This window comes from Thermobia domestica, chromosome 1 (genome assembly GCF_964235325.1).
Source record: "Thermobia domestica chromosome 1, izTheDome1.hap1.1, whole genome shotgun sequence".
NCBI lineage: Eukaryota > Metazoa > Arthropoda > Insecta > Zygentoma > Lepismatidae > Thermobia > Thermobia domestica.
Window position 1 is genome coordinate 324,045,498 of NC_137454.1, and position 23,284 is coordinate 324,068,781.

The following is a 23,284-nucleotide window of genomic DNA, read 5'->3' on the forward strand; positions in this document are numbered from 1 at the left end:
TCATTTAAAAATATTAATAAATATATTCTAATTATATTTATCTCTTCTGCTTATGCCCGCGACCCCAGGTAAAGAAATCCTGTTCTAAATGATACACTTTTAATAAATCGTAGTATGTTGTGTTAGAACTCAACAAGACTCTATCTCAAAATACTTGTTGATTTAGAAGCGTGTATTGTTAGTTTACTTCGTTGGTTTGTGTTTTTATCTTGTTTCAGCTTGCTATCGAATTAATTTAGTATAAACAATGTTTATATATGTATTTATTTAAAGTTCTAATGTTTTGCGTCTGTATTCAACATCATGGTTATGAATAACAGGGTCCTGCTATTAATGTGGACTCCGAACTACAACTATATATTTAAAGTAATGATTTGAAAACGTAAAGAGGAAGAGCAAAGAATATTTCGCTGGAATGAGCAAGGACTATTTTAGTAAATTCAAGGTGTCTATCGGTCATGAAAGTCACGAAATCAGAAAGTCATGAAAGTCGAGAAAAAGTCATCTATCGCATGCATGAAAATTCGGCCCAATTTCACCCTTGAGAATGTAACTAATTTTTATGGTTTGGGAAAGAAATAGTCACCAAAAAGTCACGAAATTTGAAATTTCATTTTGGAATTTTAGTAGACACACTGTAAATTGGACGGAGATCCATTTCGGATTTCCTATAATCTGATGCATTAGCTATAACTTTCAGAGAGAATAAATACATTGAAGTTATATAGTACTGCATACGAATAGGTATCAAAATATGTGTACAATCCACCTTGAAACTTAAGACAGTGTCCTTTTGTACAATTGGTATTACATTTTGATCTTTATAAGTTAATGTGTAATCTCAAAGATAAAGGTTTATAGGTTACAAGAGGGCAGTATGATCGAACAAAGTCGAGGATACAATATCATTAAATTAATTCATCGTAGGGGGAATTTGTCAAGTTGATTCACGATCAAATGGAGATGAAAGCACCTCCTATAAAATGATAGGCAATTGTAAACTGAAATGGCGAAGACTTGGCGGATAACAATTCCGGTAACATCTAGAGTAATTTAAATATCAGTACGGAAACAACACCATCTACACTTCAGAAGTTTATTATGAATCTAACACTCATTAGAATTGTGCAGTAATTCCTATCCTGTGGCAGTACGACAAAGAAGTTTAGCAATAGAAAACAGTTTTTGCGTTACAAACACACACACAAAATGAAAAGGTGCAAACCCAGGATTACTTGGGAAGAGCCCAAGGTTTTCGAGAGCTGTAACGCCGGTGATTAATGTTATTTAGTTCAATGGGTTCAAGGCTTTATCTTAGGCGATGTAAGTTTGTAGTGAACAATTGTATTTGTGGATTTTCCTGTTTCTCACATTTTGTTTTTCCTCAAATTCATTTAGATCTTACGAACTCGAAGGAACTAATTTAGTTTTTCTTTCTTTCTATCTAGGGCAAAAGGCGTGCTTGCACGTTCATGGAGTATTCCCGTATATATGCATTCCATATGAAGGCTCGGAACCTTATGGAAGACTTGTTTACCAATTGGCAGCAAGCTTGGATAAAGCGCTCAATATTTCGTTGGGAAATGCGAATTCAACAACACAGCATGTTTTCAAGATAACAGTAGTATCAGGAATGTAAGTATATAAATCCTTTGTATTTTATTTTAATTGAGAATGCTTAAAATAGGCGTTTTTCAACGATGACACTTAATTTTTTAAATGTAGTAACTTGCCGTTGATCAACATCGCAATCCTGCTGTCTCATTTCCGTGTTTGCAGTTTTTTCGTGCAGTATTATGTAACATCTTCCATATGAGTATGTACAGCGGTGGACACTTCTAAATGGTACAGCCATATGGAGATTTACGGCTAAGGTGTACCATTTAGAAGTGTCCACCGCTGTACAAGGTAACCAAAAACTTCCTTGCCGTTTTGACGTTCTATTAATCATACCCTCACGGAGAAGAAACGAAATGACGCACGTGCAGTTCAAGCGATCGGGAGTTAGTCTGACCATCAACCTTCAGTAATACAGGCACGTTGCGCACATACAGCAGTCATAGCTCGTACAATGTCGAAGAGAAATGGAGGTATTGAAACGGCTTATTCGCGTGTGTTTGTTATAGGACTTGAAAGTGGGTCTATCAGCTGACGTATCAAGTTGCCTCAATTGCCAGACATGTGGGGAAAATGCGTGAACGAACACACTGCCAGCTTTGAATATAAGCTTTTCGGATAAACCTCGCAGTGGACGACCACATGTGTTGGGGCATCAAGGAGGACAGTCTTACGTGTGAACTTGCAGGAAGGTTCAATATTTCTGCTGAAACAGTCGAACTGCGGCAACCAACAAGGAACAACGAGTTATAGCCTGTTTGTCATTGCTCACTCGCCACCTGAACACACCCATCTTTGATTGCTTGCCCACTGGCAACGAAAAGTGGGTTCTCTATGACACTCAAACATACCAGACATCGGTTGTCGTCAGACGGTCCTGTTCTTCACACTGCAAGACCATCTCTGCATCCATGAAAGGTTATGCTCTCTGTGTGGTGGAATTGTTGGCAAGTTGTGCTCTACAAGCTCATTCCACCTAGTCAGACCATCACTGTTGACTTGGCTACTCTCAGCAGTTGCAAAGGGTGCACCATGCATTACGGCAGAAGGAGCAGGCATTGGTGAATCGCAAGAGTATGCAATTTCTGCACGACACTGCCAAACCACATGTGGAAAAGAGGACCCAGGAGATCCTTTAGCAACTTGGTTGGGTCACACTGTCATGCATCATATTAACCGGACCTTGCGCCAACAGATTGCCACTTGATTCATTCCCTCGACAACCACGTCCGTGAAAGTTCCTTCTCAAATAAGGGTGACCTACGGAACGTATTCACTGATTTCTTTGCATCCACGACCGCCAAGTTTTATCACCATGGTATTGTGCAGCTGCAGGAACGTTGGCTATAGTTGTTGCACACTGATGAAGATAATTTGAAACCTAAAAGTACTTATTGTTCACTGTATCGCTTTTTGTTTATCATGGCTCTAGAACGACAAGAACTTATATAACTCTAGAACTTTGGTTACCTTATATAATAAAATGCTGCATCAGTTGCAGCTGCTGCATCAGTTGCTTTTAATGCAGCAGAACGATTGGAAAATACTCTAGTTGACCAACCACATGACTTTTTTCCACATAACATTCGAGTCTTTATATTTATTTCTTTTATTTTTTGTCGGAAAAGTTTCATGAATTGAGAATATTCAATTCAGTAATGATTTAAACACTCGAATTGATATAATGACACTGGGTTGTAAAGTAGCAACACTGCACCGATGCTGTAGAAATGAGGGAACTGATTGATGAATATGAACATTTCGTTAGCTGTGATTTGTTGATGTGAGAAAAACGAACACATTGTTCAGTTTTGTCTGTTTACTATATAAGTTCAATGCAATGTGCATACAATGGCGGATGCGAACAATGTATGGTTAGTTACCAGACAAAGAATTGGTATTGAATTTTGTGTCAGGAAACGTATAAGTGATTAAGAATTATAAAAGAATCATATGGATAGAAGTAATGGGAAGATCGACTGTATTAGAGTCGTGGAAGCACTTAAGACAGGCAAATATAGTGTGATGGGTGAGCTGAAAAGCGGACACCCATCAACTTACGATTAAAACATTGTTAAAGCTAATACTTTATTGAAAGAAGAAAAACTTTTTCGCTTCGCCGAGAATTATCAGATACATGAGTGTCAGTGTAGCAACATGATGAAATTGTAAAGACGCATCTGAAAATATCTCGTGTGTGTGTGTGTGTAAGATGAGAGCCACTTCTCTGTATAAAGAACACAGTCTTAACCGCGTTGAATGTTGTCAAGTGCCAAAGAAACGGAAAAGCATGACTTCGATAATTCCGGCTTTGTGAACAGAATAATCGTGAGTGATGAGTCAGACTTTGAGCACGACTCGAAGCAACAGTCAAGTCTGAAGAAATTTCGCGCTTGTGGTTCACCATAGAAACAGGTTTATTTTGTGTTTTTGATGTCCAACTTTGAGTTCCCGAAAAATAAAGTATGAATGAACAGTGTTATGTTAATATTTTATAAGTATATTTTACTTGAACAATTCGTAATAAATGATCAGAAGAACGTTTTCTCCTGGAAGATTAGACTGGACCTCTTATGACCCGAGAAGCAATACAACCGTTGCAGAGTATTGGTTGATTTGATTTGGGGTTTAGCGTGCCTTTAGCAGCGAGGATATATGATTGTGGACCTATTTCTTAATGTGGGGTCCAAACTACATATGCCCCCGATGGAAATTGAACCCATTCTTCTGCGCTGAAGACGGGTATGCTATCCATGTTGTCACAAGGAAGCTCTACGCAGAAAATTGTGTAATTGTGTAGACAGTCCTTTGTATTTCGCACATCTTGCACTGCAATTTCTGGGCTTTGCCAGTGCTTAAGAAGACGTGGAGAGGAAGGAAGTTTAGCGTGGATCAGGAAGTGAATGTTGCTACATTCGCAATCTTACACAAATTCTCAAATTGTCTGCATCATGTATTACAATAGCAAGTGTGTCGCTAGGAACAGTGTACTGTGTGAAGGTCGCTATTTTGTAAAGAAATTCCAAAATAAAGCTCTTAGTGTCTCAGATTCAAAATACTAACCTCATTCCACGATCTCTTCGAACAGCCTCCATACGTATAATGTGTTTTAAAATTATTATGTTGCGTTTGAAGGGCCAGATGTACACCATTCTCCGAATAGTAAGCAATTTAATTGCAGTAAAGTCATAATGCAAAATTTAATCTAGTTTAATATTAATACTTTTTGATTCGTAGCAATATTATAAATAATGTCTGAATATAAATTTGTGCGTCATGTGTAACTCGTATGTTCAATGTTTTAAATATATTGATTTTCGTACATTTATTTCTTCTTTTAATTTTATTTCAGACCATTTTATGGTTATCATGCAAAGGAACATCAGTTTTTCAAAATCTATTTCTATAATCCTCTTCTAGTAAAGAAAGCTGTGGATCTCTTGCAGGTGAGAGCAATACCTTGAGCTTGTTTTCTCTATTGGCATTAATGGTTCGTTTGCTTATAATATTCACCATATTATCAGTGTAATATTCTGAAGGATTTGTTGCACATAGAAACACCTTTGGAAAAGTGAAAAGCAATCAAGGTTTACATGTTGTAAATGTAAGGACTTGCATTTACTTAGTACTGTCTTAGATTGCCTGTAGTAATGACAACATATAGTATTTCGCACGTAATTCAACTAATGTAGAGTGAGGATCAGAAACTAAGGTTACAAGGCCGATATTTCTGGAGTTTTGTCTGTAATAGTGGAATGAGGGGTGTGCGGTAATTTTAATACATGGAGTTGGCAAGTATGCAGAGTTTCAGGTACCTACCACCTATGGCGCTAGTTGTAGCTAAACACAGATGATGACGACCCGTTTGGAAAACTGGTCTCGGGAAGAAATCCGCTCAGTTATTCGATTTCTGTGCGGGAAACATGTAACCGCGGCTGAAATTCACTGGTAGCTGGTAGAGGTTTACGGAGAGACTGCAAAGTTTCGTCAGCATGTTACAGAATGTGGCGCGCCCGCATACAGCCAGAAGACTACCACGCTGTTGAAGCAGTTTCGCTGGGACATCATCGACCACCTTCCATACATCCCGGAACTCGCTCCAAGCGACCTTCACGTGTTCCCGCACTTGAAGGAGCACCTAGGAGGCTGTCGCTTTGCTTCAGACGAGAAGGTGAAACACTTCGTGACAACGTGGCTGAACACGCAAGGACAGGATTTTTACCGGGAGGGAATCTTCACACTCTTCTCACGATTCGACAAGTGCCTCAACCGATATGGAGACTATATCGAAAAATAAAAATAATATGTACACATTTCATTGTAGGCTTTGTAACTTGATTTTTCTGATCACTCCTCGTATATCTTTTAAAACAATTTGTGAGCTTTTGTTTTCCTTATAAGAGTAATTAATTAGTTACATCAGATATTTATGTTAATATCGTACAATTTGAAGTGTCTAATCATAAATGATCCACTAATTTAAATATTGCTGGAGACTCGTTACATCTCAATTATATACAAGGTTGAAGTATATGTTATGTAAATATTGAAAATTGTCACTGGAGAATGGGTTTGTAGAGCTTGGCTCACAAATCTCTGTCGCGATTCTAATTCTTTTTTGCCGTCAACCGCGGCAGAGATTCGTAAGCCAAGCTATACTCTGTCGTTATAAATAATTTATTACATAAAATTACGTGGTTTCTTAAGTGCATCTGATTTTCTCCCCTGCAGAAATCCCTTAATTCACTACTGCCATTTGCTGAACTGAGAAACTTATGTGTTTGTGTGTTGATGAGCTTTGTTGAAATACCAGGACAGATATGAAAACTGAGACTTCTGTGCCTGTGAAATTCTGAGGAAACTTCATAACGTTATTTAATCACTTTATTCTGCCTTTAATTTGGCGAAAGCTTCTTTGTTCGATTTCAGGCCATATGAGTTCGTGGTGAACAACATTGTGTACGTCTCCCTTTCGTCCCACATTCAATTTCTACCTGTTATTACTTTCGTTAATTGTCCATCTCTTTTAACGTACAGGACATAACTGTTGTACGTAAAATAAATATTATATAAAATTCACAAAAAGGGCTTCAAAATTTTACAGTACTTTTTTATCCTCTGAGGATAAAAAAGTACTGTAAAATTTCGAAGACCTTTTTGTGAATTTTATATACATATAAACTATATTGTTACATAAATAATGTAAGTACCTTTTTTATCCCTGCAGTAGAATTCTTTCGTTACAACATAAGTTTCTAATTTCACGATTTTAATATTACAGAATGGTGCTGTTTTGAACAAAGTATTCCAGCCTCATGACGCACATGTGCCATTTATATTACAATTCATGATTGATTACAACCTATATGGAATGAGTTTCGTCAACCTGGAAAGTGTGAAGTTTCGAAGACGGTCTTGCACATCAGGTAAAAGAAACAGCTTCAAAAGTAATTAAATATTAAGGATAGGACAGATAAATTCTGTATTAATATGGTAATAAATCTCTGCGTGATGCTGCGGTGAGTAGTGTGTCTCATTTCTTTTTTTTTTTCTTTAAGGTATTACATAGTTAATGTACCATGTTTCATTAACATACAGGACTACCGTGTTTACCCGAATGTAAATCGACAAAGTTTTAATTTTTTTTTTTAATTCAGAAAAAAGTGTTCCTTGGCTTAAAATTGGTCTATGGCTAGTGAAGTAGACGACACTTTTTATCTGTGCAATAGGAAAAAAATGCCGGAAAAATATCACAGAATACGCGACAGTAAGTTTTCGCTATCTTATAGAGTCGGTGTTGTCAAGTCAATGAATTTCCTTCTAATTACACTTGATTTGTAGATATTCGTGGTGTCGTCGTCGTTTATGCGTTTGAAAAAGTGTTAGATTTCGAATGACTTGACGACGCAAAAGACTATGATGCTCTGTACGAAAACAGTGGCGATGAATGTGAATCATATGCTGGTGATGACTGACTATACAATTAAATGGTAGAAATATGATTCTTTATGCTTTGAATGCGTCATTAATAGATTTCTTTTTTCTTTTATTTTTTTTTTTTTATTTTTTTTATTTACGGAGGGTCGTTTTATAATCGAATAAATACGGCATATATTCACAGACCTTTACAGAATACGTTCACATTACATGGAATGGATAAAAGGTAATGGCAACTCTTGCTGACACATGAGAGACTTAAGTCAAAAAGCTACAGGTATCCAGTGGGTAATCACAGCAGGTTATACCAGCATACATTGTGAGTGGGAACAGTTGTATCTTACTCAGGCAAGTACCGCAGTGTTGTGAAGTAGAGACAGAGATCTAAAATCTCTAACAAAAGTTCGAGCCCTAACGAGATGTTTAAGTAATAGGAACAATGTGCGTGGATCTAAGTAAACCTACATGTGGTCGGTAACTTGTATAGTCGATATGTATCGTAATTAATAGTGCAATATGTTGTATGTCAAAAAAAGAAATATGTCTAGCTTTTTGTCATTATTAACATTGCTGGCAACAGTTTGCTGAAAGACGATGCACCAATAGGCCAGAGCCAGAAAATTGTTCTCGCACTGGCAATACATCCAATGTCAAGGGACTTTAGATTCGGTTACAGCAAGTATATGTTTTCGCTCTCCTAAAAACTTAACATACGACATATTGTATCATCAATCACGATATGAAAGACGCTATGATGAATGTCCGTTGAGTTTGCAGTTCTGCTAACTGTGGTGATTTTTGTTGAGTGGAGCTATTATATTAGTAATCAAGATATAGATTTTAATAAGTCTAGAGTATTTTGCATGCGTAGCACATTCTAGAATTACCTAAGTATCTTGTTTATCGAAATATTTTATTCTTAGCAACAGATAGTTGTTGAGCTTAAGTTTCGTCCATGAATCTCCAGAAGGAAAATTGTTCTTAAAACTACCGAAATATTGGCTTTCTCTTGGTTTAGCAAATTGAAATGATCTTGTGGTCGGAATAGCCAGATTTAAGAATCTGGAAATCTGGTTCGAGACGAGACGAACCTGTTGCAGCAACTAAGTGTTATTTTATTAAGAAACAAGTATTGTAATTCCTAGTGAGATAGTAATAATTAAAATAAAATAAAACTTTAATGTTGTTTTTGCCAAGTAAGAATAGTTCATTTCTTACCCGTGCGTCATGATTATAGCTCAGGAAAGTGTGACGAAACAACGTCGTGATTATAGCTCGGGAAAGCGTGACGAAACAATCATCATGCAGAAATAATATAAATTATGTAGTTTGTGTATTGATTAGTGTGGAGTAGTGGGAATTGAAGGGAATGTGTGTATGTAGATAAAGAGAGTTAAATATTCATCCGTTGGAAGACATAAAAATATGCAAGGTAGAAAATTATAGGAAAAGATTCTTAAAAAAATACGAGAAACTTTTGTTGTTGTTGTTGTTGTTAGTGCACTAATGAAATTGAACTTTATTGGAAATTTTTTTGTATATAATCTATGTTTGCATATAATGTATTATATTTCTGTATATTAATAATATCACTGTTATTGCAAAAACTATTTGAAAATCTGCACGGAAGAAAGTCTAGATAGAAAGAAAGTCTAAGCCCTGATGAAAAGTGCCCTCTTGAAACACGTGGAATATAGCTTTAAAACACGTGAAAGGCACATTATTAAGATGAGTTGTTAAATATTATGATTAGTAATTTGTCCTAGTATTCCTAAGCTGAATAATTATAATCCCTATTCTTATCATGTATACCACTATCCTGATTTAGTTTAGGCATTTTAGTTCTGATGAAGGATGATTCGCCATCGATCCTTTTGATTTATGATGTAGTCTTACGGACCAATTGTGTATTTTGATCTGGATAAGTGTTTAGACAGGCCTGATACCGCAAGATCATAGGTTTTTGAGCCTCTTAAATGTTCCTTAATCCTGGTTGCTACATTTCTTTTCTTCATTGCAATTTAAGTGTGAGTTCAACTAATGGACACCAAGGATACGTATTTGTAAATAAAAATAATACTAGAATTGTACTAAATTGTTCATTGGTATGAAATAAGAATACCTCATAGCTGTATTGATAACATCAAGATTTGGCGTAGAAACGAAGTTGCGTCATTGGAGAACGAAGAAAACACCATTTCATATTTGTTTAAAACTACGTCATATTGTGTATTAGTGGATATTATTTTTTAAAAGTTAAGATTAGTACCTAGTCTCTGATGTTATGATATATAGTACGAAGTCGAATATATATATATATATATATATATATTCTGTCCTTCGTCGAAAAGTTTTCAAAATAACGTAGAGCTGGAACAGTTGTGTAATAGTTTATTAAAATAAGTAAATAAAGAAATATTGTGATTGTTAGTGAGATAAAATACTTTAATGTGATTTTTACCAAATAAAAATGACTTATGCTTTACTCGTACGTAATAATTATGGCTGAGGACTGCATAACAAAGATACCTTGCAGATAGCTTTTTATTCATAAAACCAAACTGAACAAAGCACTAAATATATTAATAATTCTTGTGTAACAACTTCAGCTATGTAACTTCACCTTCATGAGACACGTTACGGAAGGTCAATCCAAGAGTAACAACTGATATATATATATATATAGTAAAATCTTGACCGGACTACGGTACGTCCCATACTTGGAGCTATGGACCTTTAAAGTTAATTTTATCATGTTTTCGGCAGCCTATAACTCCGAAAGGAAGCATTTGTGCACCCAGGTTGGTCTATACTTTTTGTCTTATATTGGTGTGAGGAATCACCTCCCAAATATATATGGGTGTGATTTTATAAACGAAAAGTGGAAAGAGGTCACACTCAATCTCTCCAGAGCCAGTTAGGTTTTTCTGTTCACTTTTAGCATCCACCTGTACAAAACTTAAATTTTTTATTAGGTGTTGTCAATACTTCCCAATTTCTTTGCACATCTGTTATGTTCTTTCTTTTTTTTTTTTTAATTTTATACCTATTTCGCAATGTCGGTTACATTTTTAGTTCTTTTCTTGTAACTCTTTCTGTTGTATTATGTTCAACATTGCATTCCATAACTCATAAATCACAAGCCCGCGCTTCCAATTCATTGACTCATCCGCACATTTACCATGTTTCCTGATCCATGGAACTTCTTTCCATTTCCGTATCATACTTCTGTTTCCCTCTTTAGCCCTTCTATTCTTTCCCAATCTGTTTCATGTCCTATTTCTGTAACGTGTTCAGATACTGCATTGTTTTCTCTTCTTAAAATTATGTCGTCTTTATGTTGTCTTATTTCTTTCAATCTCTTTCCTGTTTTTCTCATATATATATTTCATATTAGAATTTTTACAATTGATAGAACACATACGGGGCCGTGGTGGCTCAGTAGTAAAGCGTTCACCTCTGGTGCATGGGATCCTTAGTTCGATCCCAGCTCGCGCCAACTGAACTTTGTGGTGCACAAACACCGTGTGTGTGGGTTTTCTTCCGTTTCCTCCCACTTTCTTCATTCCACTATTTTCTTCATTTCTCATCATCACAGTATCCTTTAGCGTAGCTGGCATAACCGTGAGACGTAAAACTGAAAGATTTCGTTGCAAAAGATTTTTTGATTGTATACACTACTTCTGTTTTTATCTCTTTTTCTTTCCCTTTTCTCTTAGTCTTAAAATCCGCTCTCTCCTTTCCTCTATGTGATTTTCTCAATAATGTTTTAATAACATATGTAATATATGTATATATCAGAACATATGTCCAAATTAATTGAGAAAGTATGTGACAATACGTTTTGTACAGATGGATGGAAAAAGTAAAAGGAAAAACTCAATTGGCTCTGGGAAGAGTAAGTGTGACCCTCTTTATAAGTTGATATTCTTGAATTGATCTTCCATAACATGTCTGATGGAGGTTATGTTACGTTGTTGAAACTGCAACACAAGTATTACTAATATATTTAATGCTTTAGTCAATTTTCTTTTATAAGTCATGAAAAATTGGATGTAGTTTGTATATTAATTAATATTGAATTGTGATGTAATTTAAGGACCATTTCTAGCTTAAATGTTTATAGATACATACAGTTTCTTAACTGACAATTCTTAATGTTTATACTTTTGTATAGGAAGCGAAACTAATTCCATATGTAGCGGAAACAATGCTCAAACAGTTGAGGACACTGCGAACAAGTCAGTTTCGGATTTGAACAATATTCCTGAAGAGGATCTACTTCCCGATAGTGTGGAAAGAATAAGTACTTGTGAGATTGAAGTTGATGCAGTTTCAGCGGATATACTCAATAGAAGAGCAATATCAGGTATGATACATCTTCTACTACTAAAAACTTTAGCAATAGTTGTTATGCCATCAATCATTTCATCATATTAAATGTCTGGAATTTAATTTTAGTAATTAAATATGATGTATAAACCTATATTTAAATTCGCGGCCATAAAACAACTTACTTTTCATTCCATATTTGTGATTCCATCACTCAGGATCAGTGGTAGTGTGTTTATCTCTGGTGACTGGGGTCCTTGGTTCGATCGCAGCTCGCGCCAAATGAGCTTTGTGATGGACAAACACCGTGTCGTGGGTTTTCAAGGGATTCTCCCGTTTCCTCCCACTTTCTTCATTCCATTTCATTCATTTCTCATCATCACCGTCTTGTTTAGCCTAGCCGGCATAATTGTGAAACGTAAAATTTAGATTTCATTTCATTTCATTTTTCCATCACCCAAGAAAGGTAAGTTTCAACTAATTTTCCCGATAGTTCTTATTCAGCTGTTCGTTTTCACATGTTACTTCAACTTTTTTTTTTTTTTTTTTTTTTTTAATTTTACGTCCGTCATTATCTTGAACTATTCAATCCTGGTGTAAGAAGTAAAGTATAATAAATTTGTACTCCATAGGGTTATCACTTAATTATAATTTTTTACTTTTTAATGCTAGCACAGAGGCTAGCGCCCCGAATGGATTACTCCCTTTATATGGGAAATGGTGAAAGAGAACCGTGAGATAATGGGTATAGACAGTTAATCTATGACTATTTTCCTGTATTTATTATTCATGCAAAAAAAAAAAAAAAAAAAAGTACTACAGACAGTCGTAGTACAAAATTTTTATACTATCATCTATAGGTACAAACTATAGACGAAGTATGATTGCGGCATTCTCTCTCATACTTGTGTTACATGTATTTATTTGTAAAGATATAGAGTGAAAATAAATAAATGCAAAGCATCTGTTGTATTCAGGTCTTGCAAAGGGTTTCTACGCAAGTAAAATATTTCATAAGTTTCGTATAAGTTTACGGGAGAGTTTGATACTCTTAAGTTTAGTATTACTAGCGTCATTTATACAATAAATCAAATACCTTGCCTGCTGTCTGGATTGTGGAAATATAACGAGAATTATGACTCAGGGGGCGCGGTTGCTCAGTGGTAGAGCGTTCACCTCTGGTGTTTGGGGTCCCGGGTTCAAACCCTGCGCCGGCCAAGTGGACTTTGTGGTGGACAAACATCGTGCTCGTGGGTTTTCTCGGGGTTCTCCCGTTTCCTCCCACTTTCTTCATTCCACCGTTTCATCCATTACTCATCATCACCGTCTCCTTTAGCCTAACCGGCATAACCGTGGGACGTTAAACTTAAAGATTTCATTTTTCAATTATGACTCACTTTTATAATAAAGTTCTGTTAGATCAAAACTGCGTTATGGAAGATTGGCCTGTAATGACATCGATATACTTCAAAATTTATGCAATTTAATCTTTGATTTCAGCAGTTGAATGAAGATTTTTGAGATACCATTTTCAGAGGAAGAGAGAAAAGAGTACTTAATGGAATTTACTTTCTTTAATTGCAGCCAATGTCGCATTGAATCCGGGTCTGAGGTGTTTATGGGATGATGAAAAACAACGGCGTAGGGAGTTGGGTAAATCATCACAAATAACCGTACAAGCTTCTCAGGAACGGCCAGTGTGTGCCAGTACAAAGAGTGAGGTTTTCTATCAACAAAGACTGCTTGAAAGGATTCTCGCTTCTAAGTTAGAAGTAAGTATGGTTTTAACTAACTTTTAATACATAAAAGTTGATTCTATGGTACTATTTACTTTCATCAGATAATACAGTAATTGGTGAAATTTTAGTTTTATTAATTGTATTAATTAATGCCTTAATGACACTGTTATAGATATTAAGGTAGACCTTCAATAGTATAGATATTAAGGTAGACCTTATCCAATGCGATTTAGAATGAGGATGGATGGTAATTGTGTTACTTCTCATAGGATAGGTTGTGTTACTTCTCATAGGATAGGTTGAGTTCAGAGTTAGTGTTGCGGACTCGGATGTTTATCTCAGGTATACTAGAAACCGAATTGAATGAAATTAGGAAATCCTTAGTTTATATACCACGGAAGAGATAGTACTGAAGTGTAAAAAAAGGACTGTCTTTGGTGTCTAAATCCAAAATCTCGACATGTGCAGAAAAATGTCAGTTTGAGAGAAATACACTCTCCATCACAAGTTCTTACAATTTGTTGCATATGGTTTTACATGACACGAAAGTTATACAATGGAGACAAGCAAATAATTCACATATGTAGACATAACGCTACTCTTTTCCGTCTTCTCTGGACAATTTAACAAGAAGAAACAAAATTAAGATATCCACGTGAGTGAAATAAAACACAAAGATTTCCACAAAATTAAAATACTGATTACCATTTTTACTTTCGAAGTCCATAATACAAGTACATTGTTGTACGTATATTATAAGTGGTTCTGTTTTGAAATACATTTATAGCTAGAACTCAGCTTGATATTATAATACCTAGGATATGTGATACTTGGAAGTTAATAATAATTAAGGTAAAGGCGGATATAATTTTATTTATTTGAACGTTAATGTTAAGATGCTCATTTCCAGTACACGTGACGGTCTGAACAATAGTCATAGATGCCAGTAATGTCAAAAGAAATATAATTTCTAATCTATTTTTGTATGAATATGAATACATATGCCATAATTATTCTGTAGATATTTATTGCTTTATTCAAATTTTCTATCCAGGCTCTTCATAACTAGTCGCTCCAAATAGACGAAAGAAATAAGGAACATCCCTGTCGAACTGTCCCTTCAATTACATTGTAGCTTGTCATTTCTTCTACTAGTTCTATTCTGTCTTTTACCAATTGGGAAATGACACGTTCACTTATAATCAATACGGCTTGTAATGCTTTGAAGTTGATAAGTAAGTTCAGTACCTGTGCAGCTTGAAAGGAATACACAAATGAGAATCAATGCACCGATTTTAATTTAACCTTTAAACTTTGTGTTTAACAATGTTATTAATAATGATACTGTTTTTACTAGTATTCTATAGATTGTTTTTAAAATTATATTAATTATTTTCAGAAAATAGTATAAACAGTCAAACACTAGTAAAGTATACAACGAGCTCTTTCGCTGAAATACCTAATCAAATAGAGGAAGCAATAGGGAGAAAAAAGATAAATCCCAGCATCGTGCCCCTTGGACGCTTCTCAATTTTCTGTCAGTTGAACTTTTTTCTTTTTCTTCCTCTTTCGGATGAAGTGTTTTAGCGAGAGATCTCATAATGTAAATGGATAATGAAATTACACGTTGAAGGTATGGAACACATTGTAATAATTAATTAATTACTCATCTAAAGTAATGTTTCTCCAACACATAATGTGTGTTCCTTTCCAATGTTTCAGGTGCGTCGCTCGGGCATGTTTCGTCGGGACCACATAGGCTTTTTTTTTTTTTTTTTTCATTCATTATTCTTGTATCTCAATATGTATTCATATTTGTCGGTTAATTGAGCATGGTGAAGCTTCGTATAAGGATATATCACTGGAAAGGATGTCTAAAAAAACTAGCAGGCTTTGAGTAATTAAATTAGTATGCTAACGTTAAATCTACGTATATAGCTAATAAATAGTGATTTATATTTATTGGGGCAAGTAGATAAACTACTAGTATTGATAAAAATATTGTGCAACAAAGTTCTTGTTTACTTTATGTATATTTAGCATAATAAGTTAAAGTATTCATATATACTTACTTTTATGACAGTTTACTTCACTTTACTGTCGTTATGATTATTCTCTTAACATTTTGTAATAAGTAATTCATTTTCTGTTCCCACTTTGGGATTCATTTCTTGCATATTTATTGTGAGTTTCTTCAGAATATTCTAGATCTGTTTAGTATCATATACTAAAAAAAGAAAGAAAGAAAAAGAAGACTTACGTTATATTCTGGACATGAGAATCACAACTGTTTCAGGGCTTCTCTGGCCCCTTTATCGATATACAGTGAAACCTACCTTCAACGGATCCTTTTTTAAACGGAAATATTTCAAAGACGTGTTAAATTCCCTTTATTAAGCGGAAACTGTGTTACACGGACAACGGAAATCAAAATAAGCCTTTTAACCGAAAAATTCAAGTTCCAGGTTGCATCGTTTAGAAAGTTTTCAAACATCCATTAAGAGCCAAGATACATATATACAATAGAAATACGTTGTCAGCAAAACAGATAGTAATGTGCAAATCGAAACAGACACAACGGATGTGGAAGCCGTAATTGAGAATTATACTGAAAATCTGAAAGGAGAACAGGAGGTAGAGGATGGCATTCAGCTGAAAGAGGGGTGTAGGGTAAAGACTTGCAAAGACTCTGCTAAAAGTTTAAAGGAACTGCAACAATTTGCCTTACGTCAAAATAACATGGATATATTTAGTGTGGTTTCTCAAGTTAAAGTGTATGTGGACAGTGGAGCAGCTATGCAGTAATATGTACAGAAAACTATCCTTGACTATGGGGAAAAAGAAAGTTAACGTGTGTACGGTATTTTTTCTGTTCTTTGTAAGTTTTCCCTATATGAACTCGTAGTAGAAATAAATACTGTGAATTGACTAAGGTACATACAGTATATTATTTTATCTTAGCATGCCCATTATATACATACATTTTTTGCATGCGTGTACCTTCGTTAGCCGGAAACCTATCTTTAACGGAAATTTTTGCGAGTCCCGTTAGATTCCGCTAAAGACAGGTTTTACTGTATTTTCTACCAATACACTACCCACTAAAATATGATAGTAGATTCTGTTCATCCGTAAATACCTGTGCTTCAATATAAAGTCTTTCGGAAGAGAATATAACTGGTGAAGATAGCCAAGACGTCCTGAAGCTCCAGGGACACGATGGGTCATTGGTAGAGTGCTTACCTCTAGTGCGTGGGGTCCCTGGTTTGATCTCCGGCCAGGTAAGTTTGTAGTGGATAATATCGTGTCCATGGGTTTTCTCAGAGTACTCTCGTTTCCTCCCACTTTTTCATCTACCAATTCTTGTATCATTCACTTGCCTTAATCATCGTCTTTTTCAGCCTAAAAGGCATAACCGTAGAACTTTACACTGAAATATTTCATTTCATTTTCATTTGACATACTGAAACCCGTTGTTGTGCTTTTTACATATAGGATGCTAGGAAAGATTTTTTTTTTTTCCAAGTCTTGATCTGTTATTAAAATTTTCCTAATTTAGTAACGAAGAATGTGTCTATGCAGATACATAAATTGCTAGTCTGTAGATTCGTACTTTTTTCTATAAAGAAAAGTTAGGAATAATTGTGCAGTATTTCGTCTTTCTTCTTCGTCTGTGTAAACTTTTGCTGAGACTTAAGACCAGTACAAAAGACACGTCAATTTCTAAAATGAAAGGTCTACATTCCGGTAGGAGGCATAGCAGTGCAACAAGCCATGTGAGCTTGAGGTAATACTGTGTCCATGGTTCCTTCGAAGTTTTCCTGTTTCCTTCCAGTACTATCATTCCTACAACTTCTTTTTATCATCCATTTCCTTTGTTTGTAATATATTTGTGTACTTGGCATAACTATATTTTTTCTTTCTTTTAGGGGCGAGAATCTGACTCATCCCTCTGTGATAGTGAGATCGTGTATCCTGCGGAAACTCCTGAAAATACTGATTTGCTTGATGCATCTCATCTGGATCTCCACGTACCTTCGTTATCTTCCGTTGAAGGCAGCTCCAAACGTTCAATATCACGGAATAGTTCTCATAGCACTTCATTGCAAAAAGATGATTCAATTGTAAATGAGGATATAGTGTTAAGTTTGCGGTCAGCTAGTCAGTCAACATGCCAGTCTGTATTACGTAAGTATATTTTTAATTCATATTTTATTAATGCTTATCTGTTTGATCTGTAATTAAAGTCTATGTTGCTTTATCAGTTCTACTTACATTGCGGACATACACATACCATAGAGCGGTTTCAAAAGTACTACTACTACTAATAATAAAAGTACTACTTACAGTACACAGGTACAACATACACCTTCAACAGCAGAAACTGTCCAAGTTTCTCATGCATTAGTTACAGCCTTTTAGTGTTTGTACCTTGAGTCTTACGATATAGATCTTCTGCATTCCTTTTATTCTGCATGTGTAAGGGCTTGCATTAAGCATGTGATGTACCTATTCTATCGGTAACGATACATTGTAGATTTGATCTGAACGTGGTTTGAATTTATGTCTTAGGTTTTGTTAAGTTACGTTAATTTGTTATTGAGTTTCGTATGAACTTATCATTGATAACCCCTTTTATTTAGTGTTTAATAATGTTACGGTTGTATTGTTATAGTATACGTACTTTTTATCTGTGCCATGGACATAGGGATACATAAGATCGATGCTGACTTTGTGAGTCAAAATCCCAAAGAAGCTAGATAAATATTAATACAATTTGGTAGGCCTTAGTTTAAATTAATTCGGTAATGGTAAACAATAGATATTTTGCACTGGAATTGTCTAGCTACAATATACATGTTGTCATCATTGGCCCGTATATTCTATACCTGCAGACCATTTTTGTTGGTGGAGAGCAAAACTGGTAAATAATCAGTACGTAACGGCGACCGTATAATTGAACTGCACCGATAACATAAATTTCCATAGTAGTATCGTATTTTCAGCGTGCATGATATTCTAGTTTCATAACATGGCACCATGGTAATGCATATGAATGTGAATTACCCCGTTACATGAAACGTACATATTAATGTATTTATTTTTTTAAATTTAATTATTCCGTTTTCATTAGGGTTTGTATCGGTGGCATAAAGGTGTTACTTTTAAATTTGTCCTATAATGCTGCTAAAGGGTTGTATTGTGTGATTCCTGCTGAAACCATGATGAGACCATTAACTTGACTATAGGTCGTTTACCGTTTCGCAATTCTTTGCAATATTGCAAGTATTACGCTACTCTCTTGTTTTGAGATGATTATGGAAACGTGTTACACGGCGGGATTAGGTGAGAATAAGAAATAAATTTTAGTAAGATTTAGAAAGTTAAATTTGTAGGATTCAGATATATATTTAATAATAACAATACGTCTTTGAATTTGAGCTGGTAATGATGTTTATATTTATTATTATTAGTACGTGATATACTATGCGTGATGTGCGAGTAAGCGTGTTAAGTGCACATATAGATGAAGAAAAGCAACATATTTAATTAAACTTACGTGACGACACGGAGTGAACTTAAGTTAGAAATTAGTTAGTTAGGGGAATTGCAGATTTCTGGCGAACCAATGTAAATTTTCATTTTGAACCAACCTGTGCTATGTTTTGCGATATAAGAATACTCAGATTGAAATTCGCTTAACCTATATTGGGATGTCGTCGTCACTGGTGAACGTTCGCTTCGTCCATCATTGAAATGGCATTGTGGACCCAGAATAGCTGTGAGCAGCATCAGGACCCAATCAGAAATCATCCCTGAAGAGGAGTGGCGTTTGGTTGTGTCAAGGGGCTAGTACCAGTATTTAAGTTTTGGAACTCAGGCAACCCAGTTTTTTCTTAAATTTTAGAGACAGTCAGAAAGTCGAAATTTCTGGAACCAATATGACGACGATAACGCTACCATCATAATAATTACCGGCGTAAACATTGAGTGACTGGGTTTAGAGTTGAGATATATGTGATGATGATTAATATCAGAATGTTAGATTAAATTTTGTAAGGAGCCACACATCTCAAACATTATTTGTACGTCTCTCCACTGATGTAGTTTAATTAAGTAAAGGTCCGTCAGAGTTTTCTAGAATAATGATGGTAACATCGAATAACTTTCGTTTCCATTTTTTTTTATATTGTTATTAACCTGAAATAGCTTACAATTTATATAAATCTGAATAGTCCATAAATTAGACAAATTCGGAAACCTTTATATAATCAATTTGGCTTATGGCGTTAAAACAACATAATCGTGATCTCATTTGTATATGCACTCGAGACATCAGCTTGCTGCCCTTATTTGCGAGAGACTGATCCGTAATACCAAGTTGATAATTTTTTTTTTTTTTTTTTTTTTTATGGCACTTCTCTTGTTTTAAATTTTTTTCTGTAATTCTCCCCATAACGATTGGTATGTGTAATGAAGTAACACGGAAGTGCTGTCTGGTAGGATTTTATTTAGTTTTTGCATGTCCATTTGTATATATTTCATTTTTCATTATTTCTATGATGTGTGGTTTAGTGGCTGAATTGCGTAAGTCAATATTATGGCCAGAAAGAGCGATGCCTCATATCTGCCACTGTTTTCTTTGATTCTGAAATAAAGAAAACATGAAATTGTGGGATACAGAAGGGAGGGTATTATCGCTCATTATACCAACATATTTAATAGGACAGCCTGAGTGTTAATTAGAGTCATGGAATACAATGTTGTTATAGGAGGAGAATTGTAATTTATTTACGTGCCATTTTCTTGTTTTCATGCTTCATATAATTATAGTAACATGCGATCAGTCTTTAATGTCATAGAGGTGCTGCATATGTTAGGACAATGAGGTATTGCAAAGAGAAAGTAAGATTTTTTTCAATACAAATAATAAATTTTGAATATTTGATCATTTATTCCATTATGAACAAATACATCAAGAGATTCTGTTATGAAATTAAACAATCAAAAAGTAATTTGTATAAATAGTTATGTAAATCTTTAATATTTAACGAATTTTCTATATAAACACTCTTCTTCACTCGAGCTGCATCTATGCTGTCCATCTTAACCAGAATGTTAAATATTTTGTGTTTCATCATCTGGAAGCAGTAAAGAAAGTCACTAATAGAAAACCGAACATGCTACTTCAGTCTTGTGTTGTAATTGAACATGCTATAGTACAATTTGAGTATACATATAAGAAACATAATAATACCTCATTCTACAAAAGTTGTAAATTTTTCACAATTGGCTACTACTTTGGTAAGAACTTGGAATAAAACGAGAACGTATTAAATATAAATTTCAAAGTCAAAATGGGAAATGAGAATAAACCATTAAATTTAAATAATTTAACTAGGCGAAATAACTATTTGTTTCGAATTAGCATAATTTAGTCAGTATTGCGTTTACTTTGATATTTGTTTACCTTAATTAATTGCTCCAAAAGAGTGTGTATCAAATTGGCTTTACTTAGCCAGGTTTTTGTTGTTCGTGATAAGTGCACATTTCAAATTGGCGACTACATCCAAGATTTGTGATTTTTTTTAGAGTAAAATAATGGATTTTTTTTTAGAGTTTTTTTTTTTGGTGAAATCAAACTATCCAAATTGACATTTCCAGTCAGGATTCGTTGCTAGGGAGATGAACGTAATCATTTAATTAACTGCAATCTAAGTATTTATCAAGCACATCTTGTGTGATTTAAAATCTAACCTTACGTATCACCTACAACATCATTGTTGTCATGTCCAATTCCGTATTCACCCTAGCCACTGATTTACGGTGCTTTACTAAGACATTTCACGCATTCTTTCAGCTTCGACATCAAGTACAGGCCGACAAGGAAGCATTTAGTTTCTACAGACTCTGTACTATTTGATGTGCGGTACATGTTATTTAATCCGTGCACGAAATACACAGTGCACTGTATTCATAGATCTAGACACCGCAAAATGGAGCACACAAAAAGCCTTATCCTGCTACGCCATTTTGGAAACTAACTCCTTGTCTCCGCATTAAGTGTTGGTAGTTATATAAGAAACAAACAGTTGCGCTGCTGACGGTGTGGGTTGTACTCAGTTTGTGAACTTATGTAACTTTTTTTTTTATTTATTTATTCTCTATACATATCTATCATGGATCAAAAGGATTCCGGAGTGTAGCATTTCTCTCCGGCGATTTTGGATGGCACGTCACAGATTATTCAGTGTTTGGAATCAACTATAATTATTTGTTCTGTTCCAAGAACTCCACAAGAATCACACTCCTTTGGTCCCAAAACACAGTGACCATGATTTGGTGAACGTTTGAATTTCTTCGCTTTAGGAGAACCGGAGTGCCTCAATTTAATTAACTATTGCTTAGACTCCCCAGTGGTCTACAATATCCTGGTTTCATCCCCCGTTACTATGTGAGGAAAGCGATCATCCTCACCCCAATGGGCCAAAAAATGACGTGAAGCTGTCGTTCTTTCTTTGTAAACGTCTGTGAGCATTTTTGGCACCTACATCGCACACAGTTTGTGATAACCGACATTGTCACGATTCAATGCACTGTTGTCGCAGAGACTTCTGAAAGCTCTTTAGCGAGTTTAGTTATTGTGAACCGACGATTGGATCGTACTTTCTCGTTAACACATTCTACCAAATCGTCCATCTGAACAGTAGGACTCCCGCTACGCTCATCGTCATAAACATTTGAACGCCTTTCCCGAAACACTCTGCACCATTGCGAGACTTTCCCTTCACTCATTACTGCTGGACCGGTCCGTAAATGACATAATTCTTGATGGATGTCAGCTGCATTGTGTCCTTTGGCGTTCAGAAATCGTATGACAGCTCTTACTTCTAATTTAGCGGGATTTTGTATTGCGGCAACCATTTCACTACGGAATTCCACTTGGATGATTCTCTTTGCAAACATAGAATACTAGACCATGCTGCTGCGCATACTTAACTTCACCAATGTTGCCAATCCCGCGTAAAAAATATGGACCCCTTTTTCTTGACATGCGCCTCGTACTTATATATTTCAACATTCAGGATTTTTTGTGCGTCGGAAGAGGTCATTTTTTCCATATTCAAAGCAATTCATAATGCTGTTACTTTGAGCGCACAAGAACGGTTCAGACACCGTATATATTAAGACTTACGTATACTTCGCTAATGCACCACAGAAAACTGTCCGACTAACGTAGAGTAAATCGAGATTCATTTTTTCATGTGTCCAAAAATGCCAGTCAAATTAAGGTAATGCTTAAATAATTTGAGATAGCGAATAAAACACATAATCATATTATAACAGGTCACTGTATAATGATACTTTTTCCAGTAAATTCTCAAGATGCACAACTGGTGGAGATGCTTGAAGAATTGGAGGACAACGCAGTTGAGGAAGATAGCATTTTGGGAACTCAAATACCCAAAAGTGATGGCGAAGAGGAGGACGAAGAGACAATAGAAATGAGCCAACCATTCAGGGATCCATCATCGCCCACAGAAGATAGTACCATTCAAGAAAGCAGGTATTTACATTACATTTTGCAAATTAGAAAAGATGATTTTGTTTGTCTGTGGTTTAGAATTTAGCTATCTATATTTCTTAAATGAACTGAC

The 23,284-nt window shown here is 35.2% G+C and overlaps 1 protein-coding gene across 3 annotated transcripts in view; it reads left to right on the plus strand.

Moving 5' to 3' along the window:
• Window positions 1-23,284, plus strand: part of PolZ1 (DNA polymerase zeta catalytic subunit) — a 144,821-nt gene that overhangs the window by 18,368 nt on the left and 103,169 nt on the right. For all 3 annotated transcript variants that reach the window (XM_081728985.1, XM_081728977.1, XM_081728969.1), the window contains 7 exons: window positions 1,449-1,635; window positions 4,970-5,063; window positions 6,899-7,043; window positions 11,732-11,923; window positions 13,471-13,658; window positions 17,555-17,813; window positions 23,001-23,193. In XM_081728985.1, the coding sequence (XP_081585111.1) occupies window positions 1,449-1,635; window positions 4,970-5,063; window positions 6,899-7,043; window positions 11,732-11,923; window positions 13,471-13,658; window positions 17,555-17,813; window positions 23,001-23,193 (1,258 nt within the window). The remainder of the gene's footprint in view (window positions 1-1,448; window positions 1,636-4,969; window positions 5,064-6,898; window positions 7,044-11,731; window positions 11,924-13,470; window positions 13,659-17,554; window positions 17,814-23,000; window positions 23,194-23,284) is intronic.